The 15,423-nt window shown below is 38.3% G+C and overlaps 1 protein-coding gene across 3 annotated transcripts; it reads left to right on the forward strand.

Annotated features, from left to right (window-relative positions):
- The first annotated feature begins 10,470 nt into the window (after positions 1-10,470).
- LOC137170602 (sphingosine 1-phosphate receptor 3) lies at positions 10,471-14,682 on the forward strand. 3 transcript variants are annotated; one of them, XR_010924637.1, is made up of 3 exons: positions 10,471-10,659; positions 11,166-12,728; positions 12,772-14,682. XR_010924637.1 is itself a non-coding variant. In XM_067574092.1 (2 exons), the coding sequence occupies exon 2, from the start codon at positions 11,243-11,245 to the stop codon at positions 12,401-12,403; it is 1,161 nt and encodes a 386-aa protein (XP_067430193.1). In that variant the 5' UTR covers positions 10,471-10,659; positions 11,166-11,242; the 3' UTR covers positions 12,404-14,682. The 3 variants fall into 3 exon arrangements, 2 of the variants coding, with proteins under 2 accessions (XP_067430193.1, XP_067430194.1); XM_067574092.1 differs by having other exon boundaries at positions 11,166-14,682; XM_067574093.1 differs by lacking the exon at positions 10,471-10,659 and having other exon boundaries at positions 11,166-11,282; positions 11,365-14,682.
- The last annotated feature ends 741 nt before the right edge of the window (positions 14,683-15,423 follow it).

Here is a 15,423-nt window from a genome sequence, read left to right on the forward strand (position 1 = left end):
AAATATTGGGCATTTTTGCAAGAAAAAAAAAGACTTATATGATTAATCCATCGATTAATTAATTAAAACAGTTGCTGATTAATTTTTTACCAGTCAATTTCAGCTCTAATCATAACGAGCTGCTCAAACCACTACAATTCTCTCCACTCAGTATGAATGAGCAGAGGACTAATACTAGTTTTCTCTGACTACTGAGGTATAAATTCTACAATCTTAAAGAGTAATGCCAGCGAACAGATGATACCTCTCCTTTCTTTCCAGTTGCAGGTTAGAGCAAAAGCTGGACAGTAAATCTAAACTCTCGCTTTGCGGGTCAGCTTGCAGACAGTGTTGGTGCAGGCTTTTGTCTACTGGAAAAAAATTTTTTTACCTTGAAATGCAAGTCATTCAAGGGTAAGCTTGTTCTCCTTTTACAGCATGGGTGCATGTTAGAGACAATGTTCAAGGTTTTCTTTTTTTTTTTGGTATCACCATCGGAGGAATCTGTTAAATTTCTGAGAAGTTAACTGCTGCTATTGATGAGGTAACTTTCATTACCTCTTTTTGAGACAGTGCCAGACTAGATCAACTTCTTATGAGCAGAGAAGTACATGCAGTCACTTCCTGTGTCTTGTTTGACTTTACAGCCATGCCCTCTATTATATTATTAGACATCATGCTGTTCTGAGACATTACCCAATCTCTAAACACATCTAAGTTAACACATTATTAGAGAGTTTAGTGCAGGAGCAGCATTTTTCACACATTATTAGAGAGTTTAGTGCAGGAGCAGCATTTTTCACAGCTGTAGACAGTCAGTGACAGTTTTTGCTCATCGGCACCAGGAGATCACTCCGACCCCGAGACAGTCCTTCTATAATCGTCAATGGCAGCCTAAACTAAAGTGTGTGTGTGTGCCTTGAGAGCGCCAGGGTCAGGAAGGCACCAGCCATATGGCCTCTAATGAAATATGTATACGGTATGGTATCCCAAACAGTTTCCTCTGGAAGGTTTTACCACACAAAGCATTTTCACAGTTGTTACCTGTGAGGTCAAGTCCACCATTTAACATGTCAGCCTAAATCATGACAAAACCCCTCAGTACAAAAGGTACAATAAGCTGACATCTACAAGATAATAACACAATAAAGTCAATGTCTCCAGGAGGACCAGTTCCTCTTTATAGTTCATTCATATCTATTCTTAACAATGACGTGATACAATAAGTGATAAAACCACTTTCATATTGTTCTCTTTTCTGGGGAAACTGGGGAAAATTGGATTTTTTTTTTTAATCACATGTTGATCGTTCTCACTATCTCATTGCCCACCTCTTGCTGGAAACAATATACACACACACACACACACTCATACAAACATTACACATACATGACCACTGACCCAAAAATCAGACATTTAGCAACTGGGGATTGCGGATTTAGTCTGAAATTTGTCTGTGAAAGTAGCCTATGACACATTCTCACACACACACAGCAGCTTGTTTCATTTTGTCACCTGTCAATGGTGTTATATCCCTTTGTGCATACTTCAGCATTGTGGTTATCCACCAGAAGCTGTCATAAATTGACTTCTTGTTCAGTTTTAAGTTACATTTTTAAGATTCATTGTTTAGATCTTGATCATTTTTAACCATATATTTTGACCAGATGAAGAATTTTAGTCATTGGACATCTAGATCAGACATACTGGTCTGTGCTCTAGTTCACTGACAGTCACATGTTTGCATGATTCTTTTAAATGTGTGGATATGTGAGATACATATGAAATACTGGCATGCATGCTGCTGTGTATAAATCACTAATGTACAGCTACAGTACATATAATCTGCCAAGCTATAATGGTTCCCAGTACACTTACTACGCATCTTAGTCATTTCCTACCTAGCTAAAGAGCAGGTTTATTGATTCTATCACCAGGAAGCAAAGAGATAACAAATAGTCTTTATGTCTCTTGAGCAGAGTCAGATTAAATCACAAGTGGAATATGTTCGACCCCAAATAAAAAAATACATTTTATTCTTTAACTATGTCACTATGAGGTATGAAGACAGACATAGAAAAGAAATCAAATTTAAAAAATTGTTTTATTGTAAAGAACCATATATAAGGCTGTTACACAACCTAGATGATATTATATTGATCCAACAGACCATCTACTTTAGATAATTTTATTATATAAAACTAATGTTGTCTGATGTTGTCTGACTTTTGCTGAAAAGTAATTCGTGTTAATGGTGGCTTTCACTGGTGCATTTTCGATAGACATACTGTAGATTATGAAAGATTGATGAAAAGGCAGAGCAGGGATGATAACAATATTGATTTGAAATGCATTTTAGACTTCAGGACTCACTCACCTTCAATATGGTGGCTGAACTCTCAAAATAATGTTTTTTTTCTCATGTCATTAGTCAGTTGTGGATGAATATAACTTTAATTATAAAAAAATGCCTAAAAAAATAAATTGCTAAACTTTCAACACATTCTAGGTTAAGTTTTGGTGTATCTCTACAATTTTGAACTTAGATATACAGTCCAGACAGTAGGTATTTGGACAGTTACACACTTTTTGTTCTTCGGGCTTTGTGCTTCAACACATTCAGTTTGAAATAAAATAATGGATACTACATTTAAATGCCATGTCTCAGCTTAAGACTGAGTAGATTTACGTCAACACTGAAAGAACTATGCTGGAGATACAGCCCTTTTAACACATAGTGCCCACAGTTTGTCTAACTGTCCAAATACTTAACAGTCTGGACTGTAGTTTGTCTCATGGTTACACTGAACCACTGAGACCCAAATATTAGATTCTCTCTCTCTAGATAGATATTAGATTCTCAGGCTGAAATAAATAGATTGTTTTTTCTGCTGCTGCAGAGTCTTCCCTGGAGTAAAAGTGAAGATGTAGGTCTGCTACCATATTTAGATACATTAGCTGAACTGGAGTTGCTTGATTATTTCATGATTGCTAGAACTATGAAAAATATTTTAAAAATGATTTCCCCTTTATATATTTATATTTGTATTAATACATTGGATTACAGGACAGAAGGAGTTGGAGGGGGGAGGGCAACTGAGTGAAAGATCAATAAATATAATGCATATAGCTCAGTGATATTAAGGGCTCAATATGAACTTTGTCCTGTTCTCCACAGACTGCAGACTCCTCTCTAGTTAACGACGATATAATAGTCATCCATTCAGCAGTAAGACAGGCAATGACCAATGACTGCTGGACATCAATACAACAAGCTCTGAGCACTGTAGTCCTAATGGGTCTGAGAGTGAAAAGCATTGCTCGACCTCGTGATAGATGGGCTATTGCTGTACACTCGCATTAACTGTCTGGGAGGCCAATGCAATTGCACTCTCTCTCAACAAAAAGGAAAGGAAACGGCTTTGCTTGCTACTTAATGCAGTTGAGGATGACACTGACAGCTTATCAGGGCCAAAATAAAGTCTCAACATAAGGTCACGATAGTGTAATAGTAAATACAAGGAACAGTTTTAAGCTTTTCTAAGAACAGTAGTCTCATAATCTGACAGGGACATACTGAACTTCACTTTTGGCCAGAAGATGTAACCACTAAGTTCTTCTAAAAGCTATAACTGTAGCCTAACATACTTAGAAACCTTTCAGGTGTTGTTGTAGATCACTGTGTCATAAAGTCTTTACTGAGATCGACCAGGTCTCTACAGGTTCCCAACAAACAATGGTTGGGTGGGTGATGTTGTGTTCCTGGACAAAAGTGATCCCGGTTGGATGGCAAAAACCACTGCTGAAAGCTCTACTATAAGTGGCCGAGACAAACTCCACTCAAGCCTCCTTCTGACTAAATTATTAAATTATAATTGGTGATAAGTCAAAACATGATCAAATGTCCTAAACCATTTGCACGGAACTTGCACAATTTGTACGGAACCACATCAGAATTTTCAAAAGTGACTAAACAAACACAAATAATCACCTAGGACACAGAAAAAGCGTAGAGAACTTGAGGCCAAAGGAGAAGCTGTGGTTTCATGTACCCAGCAGACATCCCTAAATTTTAATCTCAATGATAAAAAAAGCAGAATTTCAAAGGTTCCGCGAAAAGTGTTGAAAGTGATGATCAGAGTGCAAAGTCATAAAACATCAGCATGAAGCTGGTAGATGTCCTGGTGGAAGAATATATATGGATGTAGGAATGTAAGAAGAGGAGGATGTATTAATATAAAAAGGAAAGCCAAGAGAGACTCATGGTCTCTCTTTTTGGGCTTCCTTTTTGGGTCGTCATTTGAGGCCCTTTTGTCAGTTTGCCCTTTTTGTATCTCTAACTATTTACTCAAGTTTTTGTATTTTACTTTTTGCATTTTGCATCACTCATTTTTGTAAAAACCAAATAAAACTGGCTTGTATTTTTATGCACTCCAACCAAAGTTCCTGACTTGCGCTCATCTCTGAGGTCTTATAATCTCTTTCCAGGTAAGAGGGCGCACCCCTGGGATATGGCTGACATGAGATTTAAATTTTATTTAAATTGTAAATTTATAATGAAATTTTCTAAGGATAAACTTGCTGCACATGTGATAGAGGTATAATATCAGTACAGAATCAGGTTGAAAGGTTTAATATAGGTCTTTAATTGGCTGAACTTTTAGGGCCAGGGCATCGAAGCCGCCTTATAAAACCGGGCAAGTGCCCTCAACTGTCGGAGTGGGCCTCCTCCAGTGATGACCTGTTAGAAGGCCATCTGGAGAACTTTCAAACCTCTAACACCTATTTGCACCAGTACACTTCGTTGCGACCCATGCTGTCATGCATTCCTGACTACATAGGCCCGTTTAGAATGGTTCAACGACAGCTGGTGATTATAGAAGCCAGGCTGAACTCTGGTTCCCTAAGCAAGGCTAGGATGGTCTCACATGTAGATTTTGGGAACCCATTCGATATCTTGGTCAGAGGTAAAGGACAGCCGTCTGCCAGTGCCTTATCCACGTCGGCAGGGGGTATCGCTTATCTGAAGGCAGAAACCATAAATTGAAATCATGAAAATCAACTCAAGTTTCTTTTAAACAGATGTGTACAGTATTATGTAGACATGCTTTGAGTTTGTAGCATTAGCATTAGCCTGCTGCAACATCTTAATGGAAACTGGAGCGAAGTTCATCAGATGGAATTGAAAGAGTTAAGATTATCTACAGGAAGTTGTACTCTAGATGATTATCCTTTCCTGTTTTGTTTATCTTCATAAAATACTGTTGCACGACAGTATTGACTCAGCGCGATTCAGTAAAAATTATGCATGTCTTGTATTGACTAAATTACTTAATGTGTTTGCTGTGTGTATGATTATAAATAATTTATAATCAAGATAATCTTGAAAGTGGCACATTGTTAAAAGGTATAACAGTCAGTTGGACCATTTTAGAAAGTATAGCATATTAAATTGTTAATCTAGACATACATGATATTTAAAGCTAAAGAATGTACACTGTATAAACCTGAGCAGAATAGCTAAATAATTCTGCTGTTCCCTTCAAATGAACCAACATCAAAAACACTGAAAACACCACAAACAAAAGCAGGTTGGTTGTTTAAAGTTTAAGACAGCTCACTGGACATTATTTTATGTTAAATTCATTGCATGTTCTTATATGTTTTGTTTGTAAATTGTTGTGAAAGAACCAAAAAATCCTGCACATCACTTGATGATGATCACTTGGATTCACTTTATTTACAATGTTTTGATCTGTTTTTTGGTTCTTTCATATTCTTCATACCATCACTACTAACAAACACAATGCAACTCTCTCTCACTGAACTTTTAGTGACAGGTAATAATCCATCCACTAATTTATAGATCAGAGACTATTTCACCATTAGACCATTTGAACACTTATTTCTAGAAAAGGGATATACACAGTCTGGACTAAAATCCATGTATTAACAACTTATTAACACTTACCTTTATAAACACTTGCCTATTTATGACTTATTAATGACTTACTAACCTTTATAACTGCAATATTACCAAACAGAAAGGAAAAATATCCACAAATTGAATTTTTCACAATCTACCGACCCCAAATTTGTTCTTTTAAATGGCCTATAACTGATCTGCAAGGCGTTAGTTAGTCATTCATTAGGCATTAATGAAGCCATTAGTTACAATGAATAAGCCCTTTATAAAGGGTGCCTAATTAGAAAGTGGTACCACAAAAATGTATACTATCAGAATATTTTCATAGATGCTATAATCACTAAGAACTTTACATCACAAGAGCTTTAAATGTTCAATTTTTGGGTGGGGTTGAATTTGACGGGACTATATGACACTGTATTTCTGGTATTCTTGTTCAATATGTACTGTATGTGGGGGTGGGCAAAACATTATGAGTGCTCACGTGCAGTAGAGCAGGCACCAACCTTGACTGGGAACCATGCAATTATCACAGAAGCCCTTAAAACTAGCCTACTACAGAAAAACTGTGGCTTCTGGGTTTTTTTTTTTTTTTTTTTACATGTTCAGTATTAAGTGATTTCAGTCCATTAATTTCATGCTTATATGGTAATGTCAGCCAGTTTGACACTGAAAAGCCACTGTAGTATTATTGAAGTCAGACCCATTGGCAGAATCTCAATAAAAACCATGCGATTAATCTCTCAGCTGGAAACAAATGAAAATGGAAAATTAAAAGTACTGCACTTAATGGTGATAGAACTAAAGGTAAGGGCACTAAATATCACTGCAGCAGAGGGAAATGACAGAACTAAAGACCTATTTCAGTTTGTGTGGCCTTCTAAAGTTGGCAGATCCTAGACTAAACTGTGCCACAGCTGAAATTATGCCTCAGAAACGCCGCTCAGGCCTTGTTCTGTTAGGTTTCATGCAAGAGACCGCCGAGCCTAGAAATACTGCTGCCACAAAGCCACAAGGCAGGAGGGGACTGTCCGCCTCAGATTTGTAGCCCAGACTCATGGGGTGTGTTTTTGCCTCAAAATGGCGGGGGTGAAATTAAAGGCAGGGTTTTCATGTAATTGCACATGGATGTGCCCACTGCCCACGGCTCTGACCCCAGCTCTTGCACTCTAATGAAGGGTTGAGAGCCTGAACAAGGCAAACCCCGGCAGGGTAATGGCTACAATGATGCTGGCCAAATAGATTTTGTAATGTTCTTATAGTACTAAACTAAGCGGCTCTTATCTTTATTCTATCCGGCCTTTCTCATTTAACCATTAGTTCTCTGCTTTGAACGAGAGGCTGTTATGCTTTATACATGTAGGCGTTTTTTTTAAGTGCGCGCTGCTTTTATATTGCATTATGATTAATAATGAATATCTTTATATGTTAATGCCCTGAGTCAAGGGTTGTTAGTTAAATGCTCTATATCTATATCGACAGACAGCAAGCAGATCCTGTATTAAGCATCTTTGAGAGAAAATATACACAGTATTAATATAGACTGTGTCATAAATATATTATCTTCAATTTCTACTGTATTATTTTATTTTTCACTGTCAACCTCAAACAAACATCAAAATGTCAAGTTCCAAGTTTGCTCAGTTGTTGCACTGAAGTACAATTTTAATGTTTGCTTGAGTATTTCCATTTTTTGCTGCTTCATACTTCTACTCCACTACATTTCACAGACAATTTATACTTTATACTCCTTATTTGACAGCTGTAAATCTTGGTTACATTGCAGATCATCCTATAAAATGTGATGCATTGTTATAAATTAGACTATCCAACTGTATATAAAGGATGGCTGCAACAATCAACTGCTGCTTACATACATGGCTTAATAAAACAGATTCTGAGACTATTAGTTAAACGATGTAATATACAGTATAATAATGTACCATATAAAGGGGACATTCTGCTGCATGTTAAGAACTTTTACTTTTGATTCTTAGTACATGTTGTTTATAATAGCCTGCTTCTGTATTTTATTTCAGTTCAAATTTGAATGCACGGCTATAACCAGTAATTTCTCAGTTCTACAGTGTGATATTTCTACTTTGCCTTAAATGAAGGATGTGAAGTCTTCTTCCACCACTGACAGTGACACACAGAAACTGTATACTGTATAAAGTCTGGGGCCGGCAGTAGCTGAGCAGTGGAAACTTTCCCTGAGGGATGGTTTTACCAGCTGTGAGGCCAGCTACTGTGAGGGAAGGAAGGCTATATTGCGCAGTACTTTCAAATGAGGGGTTGCAGCTTGTAGGTTTATACTTAAATAATATAGCATTATAATAGCAGGAAATCACACATATGCTGCATTGATGATTTAAGCGAGACATGCAGCTCCTGAAGGTGGAAAAATGTCAGCTGCTGGAGAACTTTAATTATTGTCCTGCTGACAAAGATGACAGGAAAAGTCGGCCTGGCTGAAACCAAAGAAGTGGTTGCCTACAAAGTAACAGTTTAGTGAGGGTGGTCCTGCAAAAGTGAAAACCCTCCACCCATGCTCTTCTTCAGTAGTCTATGAATACACATAGACATAGACTCACTCTAACCACATATTATGGGTTTGTACTTGCTGATGGTTTCATATTTGGCCCAAAGTTTATGTAAATGCAGATGCTAGCCCCACATCACTGTAGTTTGCTGAAAAACCCAAGGTTTTTCCAACCATGTTCCCGGTCTGTTAATCCAGCTGCCTTTACGTAGACCCACTCTGTGATTGGTCCCAGATTTGCTGTGGGTCCAGAGTAACTATTTGGCTTTTTCCCTGAGATTTTCCCATTGCTGCTGGCACAGTGCGACCTGCAGGAAATGACTGAGAATTGTGACTCTAACAATGCTAATGGACCAATGCCAGACCACAGCTGTTTATTCAACCACACACAACATTCTTCTGGGTTAATAACCACAGACATGGGAAGATATCTACTATTTAATGATTTGGTCTGACACACAGTACAGTATGTGCTTCGTTTGGGGAAAATGTGTTGCACTCTATGAAGTAAAGCAATAGGATTCTTAGCCTTTTAGTCATATTCTAGTGCACGATGACTCAGTTATTCTTGGTGCAAGTTCTGGATTTTGTTTGAAGATAAAGTTTATTTTCTTAGTCACATTTTGGTCATTTTATGTTTAGTTTCAGTCAGGGAAGTCTTAAAATCTCAGCAGTGTAGTTTCCACTTTGTCATATCTATTTTAGAGAGTCAGCATCTGTCCTTCTGCCTCCCAGACTCTCTCTGAGCCCCACTCCTTGCTGCCAGCCCTGCCCATCCTTCCTGGATATGAGGTCATGACAGACGGACCAGAACAAAGGATGGACTGCAGTCATCTTAACTTAAACTCTGACAGCATATCTTATGCACGCTCGTTTTCTCTTTCTTGCTCTTGTCCACATGTCAAGTAGAATCACAGCAGGGAAAATGTCAAATCAGCCGCAGCAACACTGCTGGTAGACTAAAAGCTTTTGTTAATATACTTATGATGTGTAAATCTGCAGAGACAAGGCTTAGGCCTAGTTGCTTGGTACTCGTATTACATTTTCTTGAACTTTGGACAGAGTATCACTGGATAGTTAGAGGTTTCAGAGAGTATGGTTTTAGTTTTCTATTTTTTTCACGTCCTATTCTGATTTTTTTTCTTTTATCGTTTCTTATTCATGTTTTTTTATGTGTAAGTAAATCTGCAGAGTCAAAGCTGGCTTCTTAGTATTCATATTACATTTGCTTCAGCTTTGGACTAGGGGTGCAACTAACGATTATTTTCATTATCAATACATCTGCCGTTTATTTGCTCGATTAATACATTAGTTGTTTGGTCCATAAAATGTCAACAAATGGTGAGAAATGCCGATCACTGTTTTCCAGAGCCCGAGGTGATGTCGTCAAATGTCTTGTTTTATCCACAACTCAAAGATATTCACTTCACTGTCATGGAAGACTGAACAAGCTTAAATCAGCTGAAATCAGAGAATTTGGACAAAAATAGTTAATTTAATAGTTAGTTTACTCTACGTTGGACAGAATATTACTGAGAGGTATTAGAGAGTATTGTTCTAGTATTACTCCAGTTCCCATTCTCATTTCTTTATTTTATTATTTATGGACAGCTACTTCACTTAGTCATTTATCACTTTTGTCACTAGCTAACTGGTTAACTAGCTAGCTAAACTAGCTAGCTAATTTTACAGTTAGTTAGTTTAAATTATTTCCACTCACAATCCCTTTAAGGAACCGAAATCACTTCAATGAACTATTTTCTGACTCATGTAACTTTTAGCAGATAAATGACATAATTGGAGGAAATACAGCAAGCTAACTTCCGAAAAAAAATTGTTAGAACCATATGTAACCATATGTGGTACAAAAACTGTGATAATGAGTCACTGCAGCCTATCTTGCAGGCATGATGAGTTTCCACATACCTCCTGGTTTTTGATAGGCTTCATGAATTGAGCTGACCCGCCAAGCAGCCTCTCTCTGCCCGGGGCTGAGGGAGGGAGGGAGGGGTCTGACTTCCAGCCAACCGTCCACAGCTCCGGAGTTTAGAGATCAGTAAAAGATGATGAGCTGCTCTCCTCCGGCGAGCGACAAGGAATTAAAGTTCATTATCACACAAGAATACGGAGAAACGACTAACTCAGCAATGCAATGTGTGTCTTTGAGTGTGAGTTTAACTTTCAACTAAAACCGAACTGCGAGCATCCCACGGTGAGTTGTGTTCAGGCTGTCATTTGGGGGAAAAAACTGAGCTGCTTGAGTCGGCAAAAATAGGCTAACTACAAATATGCTGTCTAATTTCTTGTAAGTGAAATCGATCATTTATAGCTAACAGTATGTTACTGTGATTGAAAATGTCTAGTCGTGTATGAAAAGTAGAGGTAAAGATTAAGTTGCAATTTAAAAGGAGCCTTCTTGGTAGTTTGCCTTTTAGGCAATAGTCCAAGATTCCTATGTAAACAAACAGCATCATGGTCTATTTTATGGTGTTTTAAATGATGGTGTAGGCTACATGTTATCTTCTATATATATATTTTTAAAGTTTTGGTATTTTGCCAAACAATTAGGCAATGTGTTTCCAGTGGAATTAGAGCAACTAGATTATTCATTTTAAAACCATCAGACAAACTGAATTTCTGCATAACGTCAACATAATGAGCAATAAATTGGCTGCTTTCTTTAATAATAACTTATGTTCCTCACATCTTCCACTGCAGCTGAACACGGTGGAACTGCTGACACTGGACTCCTTGCTCACTTCTGACATCCAGTGTCAGCATCCGGTGCTTTGAAGATGATCAACTCTCAGATACGCCTCCACTACAACTACACAGGTAAGCTGGACCACCGGCCCAGCACGGACACAAGCGCTGGCACTGTGGACACCAAAACCATTGTGTTCCTCATCATATGCAGCTTCATCGTTTTGGAGAACCTCACCGTGCTGGTAGCCATATGGAGAAACCACAGGTTCCACAACCGCATGTACTTCTTCATCGCTAACCTGGCGCTGTGCGACCTGCTCGCTGGAGTAGCTTACCTGGTCAACCTGCTGCTGTCAGGAGAGAAGACCCTGCAGCTGTCACCTCCTCTCTGGTTTGTCAGAGAGGGCAGCATGTTTGTAGCACTCGGTGCCTCCATTTTCAGTCTCCTGGCCATTGCAATAGAACGACACCTGACTATGATCAAAATGAGGCCTTATGATGCCAACAAGAATTACAGAGTGTTTCTGCTCATAGGGACCTGCTGGCTGATAGCTATATCTCTTGGAGCTTTGCCTATTCTTGGCTGGAACTGCCTGGACAACCTCCCTGATTGCTCCACCGTCCTCCCCCTCTACACCAAGAAATATGTAGCTTTCTGTATCATTGTTTTCATAATTTTGCTCTCAGCCGTGTCAATCCTTTACGCCCGCATCTACATCCTGGTGAAGTCCAGCAGCCAAAAGGTCAGCAAGCACAGCAACTCAGAGCATGCAATGTCCCTGCTGCGCACTGTCATCATTGTAGTTGGGGTTTTTATTGCCTGCTGGACGCCCATCTTTATCCTGCTCCTGGTAGATGTGGCATGTGAGCACGGCGAGCGCTGCCCTATCCTCTACCAGGCTGACTGGTTCATTGCAGTGGCTGTGCTCAACTCGGCCATGAATCCGGTCATTTACACTCTGGCCAGCCGTGAGATGAGACGGGCCTTCCTGGGTCTGGTGTGTGGTATTTGCTTCAGAGGGAAGGCTTCTGTCAATGGCAGCGGGAACAAGCAGTCTCTGGAGCCCAGCCGCAGCAGGAGCAAGTCGTGGAGCAGCCAGAACAATCCGAACCAGAACCAACAAAGCTCCAGGCAGGTGGAGATGGAGAAGGGGCAGGAAACGGACACGAATCATGGAGAGGTCTCAGTGGTGGCAGGAACCAGCAGAGGTGCTGCTGAGATCGTCCAGGACAGTGAGAGAAAAGACTGAAATGGGGGACAAAGATACCTGCAGTAGGAAGGTTATGTGCTCATGGGCAGTTCTCACAGCGGACAGAATTGATGACAAAAAGAAATTTGAGTTGTGATTAATATAGAATGAATAATTTCTTGAATGAGATGTTGACTAAAGACCTACACTGCAAGGAAATGGTTTCTCCTTTGTGCTTGATATTGATATGTCTGCATCATCCATGATTGGGAAGCTCGTTAAAAGTCTACACTTGGCATTACACTGAGTAATGTATGAGGCCAATATGTTCAATGACTGAATATCACCTTTTTGTCAATTAGCTCATATTTACCAATGAATGGTGGTCTCAGCCTTGACAGAAAAATCATTTACCTCCGTGGTTACAGGTGTGAACATTTCAGACTATTAAGAAGTGACAAAAACCTGCAATGAATTACAGTAAAAGTGCAATTATAGTACTGCAAAAGTTATGTAATGATGAATGAGTGATTGTAAACAGTTATTGGTGTAATGAGAAGTTATTTATTACTCAATGCAGTATATTCTGTAATTTTATATTTAGTCAATAATACTTACTATACTATTCTGTGCAGAGATGATGTGATAAAAGGAGATAAAAACACCTTTTGGAGATTCAAACCTACTACCTGTTTCACTATATCAGGAGCATCATGTTCAAAATGACAGAACTGCATCTGTTATTCACTACAAAAGCTTCATGATTCTTATGTCGCTCGTTCAACATCAGTCGTTTTTAGTGATACCAGGGCTCCCTCTGCTGGCTAGTAATGGTAGTTAATATCCTCAATGCTGACTAGATATTTTCACAACATGCATGTTCAGGACAGAATCTCTTAATCTTATTTTTGCACCAAATTGAACTTGTTATGAATGTGAGTTTGTGGGCTTATTACAGATATTGAAATGTTTTGTATCGAATCTAAAAGCATGAAGCAGGTAAGCTGTCTTAAAAGGCATGTGAATGCAGTTTAGCATGTGAAATGGAAATAGTTAAAATAGATGCAGCTATTTATATGATGCAAACTATTAGCTTTGATATTATAAAGTGAAATTAAAGGGTAAACGTACTGTATAAAAATTATTTACCTGGATCACCTCATGTGGCCAGTAGAGAGTGCAGTTCTGCCTTGTCATGCGCAATACCCTCCTCGCTTCTTTGAGAGAGTATCCTAAAGGGTCAGTTCACCCAAAATACAAATAAACATATTTTTTCAATTATTTGTAGTGGTATCTATCTAGCCATGCAGATATTACTTGTTTTATGTGTCCAGGTTTAGACCTGGACTCATGAGATTTAGTCCCCCTCTAATTTCTGCTTCCAGCAAAATGAATGAAACAATATCCCTGTTACTTTCACGGATATAATCCAAAGACCTCACTGCGGACAGCTTTCATTGGAACTACTTTCTACCAAAGAAATAGTCCCTATGAAAACTTCTTCAAGGTTACAAGGATATTGTTTATGATGTGAGATGTTCCTCTGAATTCATTTGCGTGGCTAGATATCACCAGAAATAAGTGAGAAAACATGTTTTTTCATAATTTGCATCAAACGACCCTTTAGAGTTTTAGAGGAAAATGAGATGACAGTGTGTCTTAAGTGCTGCGTCTACAATAAATGTGTTATTGATTATCACAGTACAGACAACAAAAGAGATTCTACACATTCACGGTTTTATTGCCAACAGTCATACAGAATAATGATAAACCCATACAACCAAAAGATTAAATCTGTAAACATCATTTGGACTCGTTTCTTTGTTTTTATTTCCTTTTTTTTCTATACCTGTTCCAAAATAGTGAGTTTTTGTGTGATTCTGTCTGACAAAGATTTATATTTAGAATCTGGAAATGATACATTTATAATATATAATAGAGAGGGAGGGAGAGAAAGAGACAGAGAGAGAAAACAGTAGTCTCAAGCAGCAACACGCAGCAGGGCAAAACACAACCTCTAGTGAACAGGCATGCCCCATTGAAGATCAGCTATTGCACTTTGAAGAGAGAGAGAAAAAGAAATAAAAACACCATTTGTACAAATAAAAGGCACATTTTCATCAACAGAAATCTGGAAAAAGCCATGTTTCTTATTTGTGTCCCAGCTTGTTTGGATGTATAATTAATCAGCGTGTTATCAGAGAGATTCAAGTATGGAGTTGTTTCCTGCTATATATATATGTATATATATATATATATACGCTTTGTTCAAAACTGCACATTTTGCCAAGTGGTTCTACAATTTTGCTCTTCAGAAATAAAGACTGATCTTAAAATTATTCTTTACATTAGCAAAGTGCTTTTTTCAAAAGTTCAATTAGCGCATTTATGTCTTCTTCCAAGATATTAGATTTGATGAAATCATGTCACAAAGAATCGGACAAAGTAAAAATCAACGGATAACTGTCGAAAAAAACCTCATTGATTCTTTGCACCCTTTTCTTCTCCCCTTTCTCTTAGAACAAAAATTCCTCAAAGGAATCCTGAGAAGCAAACTGGGACATGGGACACAAAGAATCAAGGAAAAGTCTTATCGGCTTAAACCGAAATGAATCTGGTGGATATTTTTATAACGAGCCCGATACTGCTCTTTGCTAAATATGTGTTGTTGTGAGATGCATGTACTGTACACTCCCTCTTGCAGCAAAATACAGGCACGTTATATTACATTGCATCTGTCTTGTCAAACTCATTGAACACATGCTGATTTTGGTTCAATTGAAGTGGTCCAGTGCATATCAAATACAATGCCCCCATTCATTTGGTATCCATCAGAGTACTGACAATAAGTAAGGATGAGAGCATTTAAAAAGTATGTTGCTAGAACTGCTGTGTACTTTTTCTAGGAGCCATTTCAAAATTTTGATTCCCAATCTACAAAAACAGTCTGTATAACCTAAATACAGGAAACTGTTCTGAGGAACGATTGTGTACAGTGGACTGAAAAATGCAAAAATTAATTCTTGACCTGTCAAGCAATAATAGTTGAAAACTTGCTTTCCTAAAATTGGATTTCCCTC

Source organism: Thunnus thynnus, chromosome 19 (genome assembly GCF_963924715.1).
Source record: "Thunnus thynnus chromosome 19, fThuThy2.1, whole genome shotgun sequence".
Taxonomy (NCBI): domain Eukaryota; kingdom Metazoa; phylum Chordata; class Actinopteri; order Scombriformes; family Scombridae; genus Thunnus; species Thunnus thynnus.

What these genes read in the sequence shown, in the direction of transcription:
- LOC137170602 (XM_067574092.1), top strand. Translation starts at nt 11,243, where the DNA reads ATGATCAACTCTCAGATACGCCTCCACTACAACTACACAGGTAAGCTG.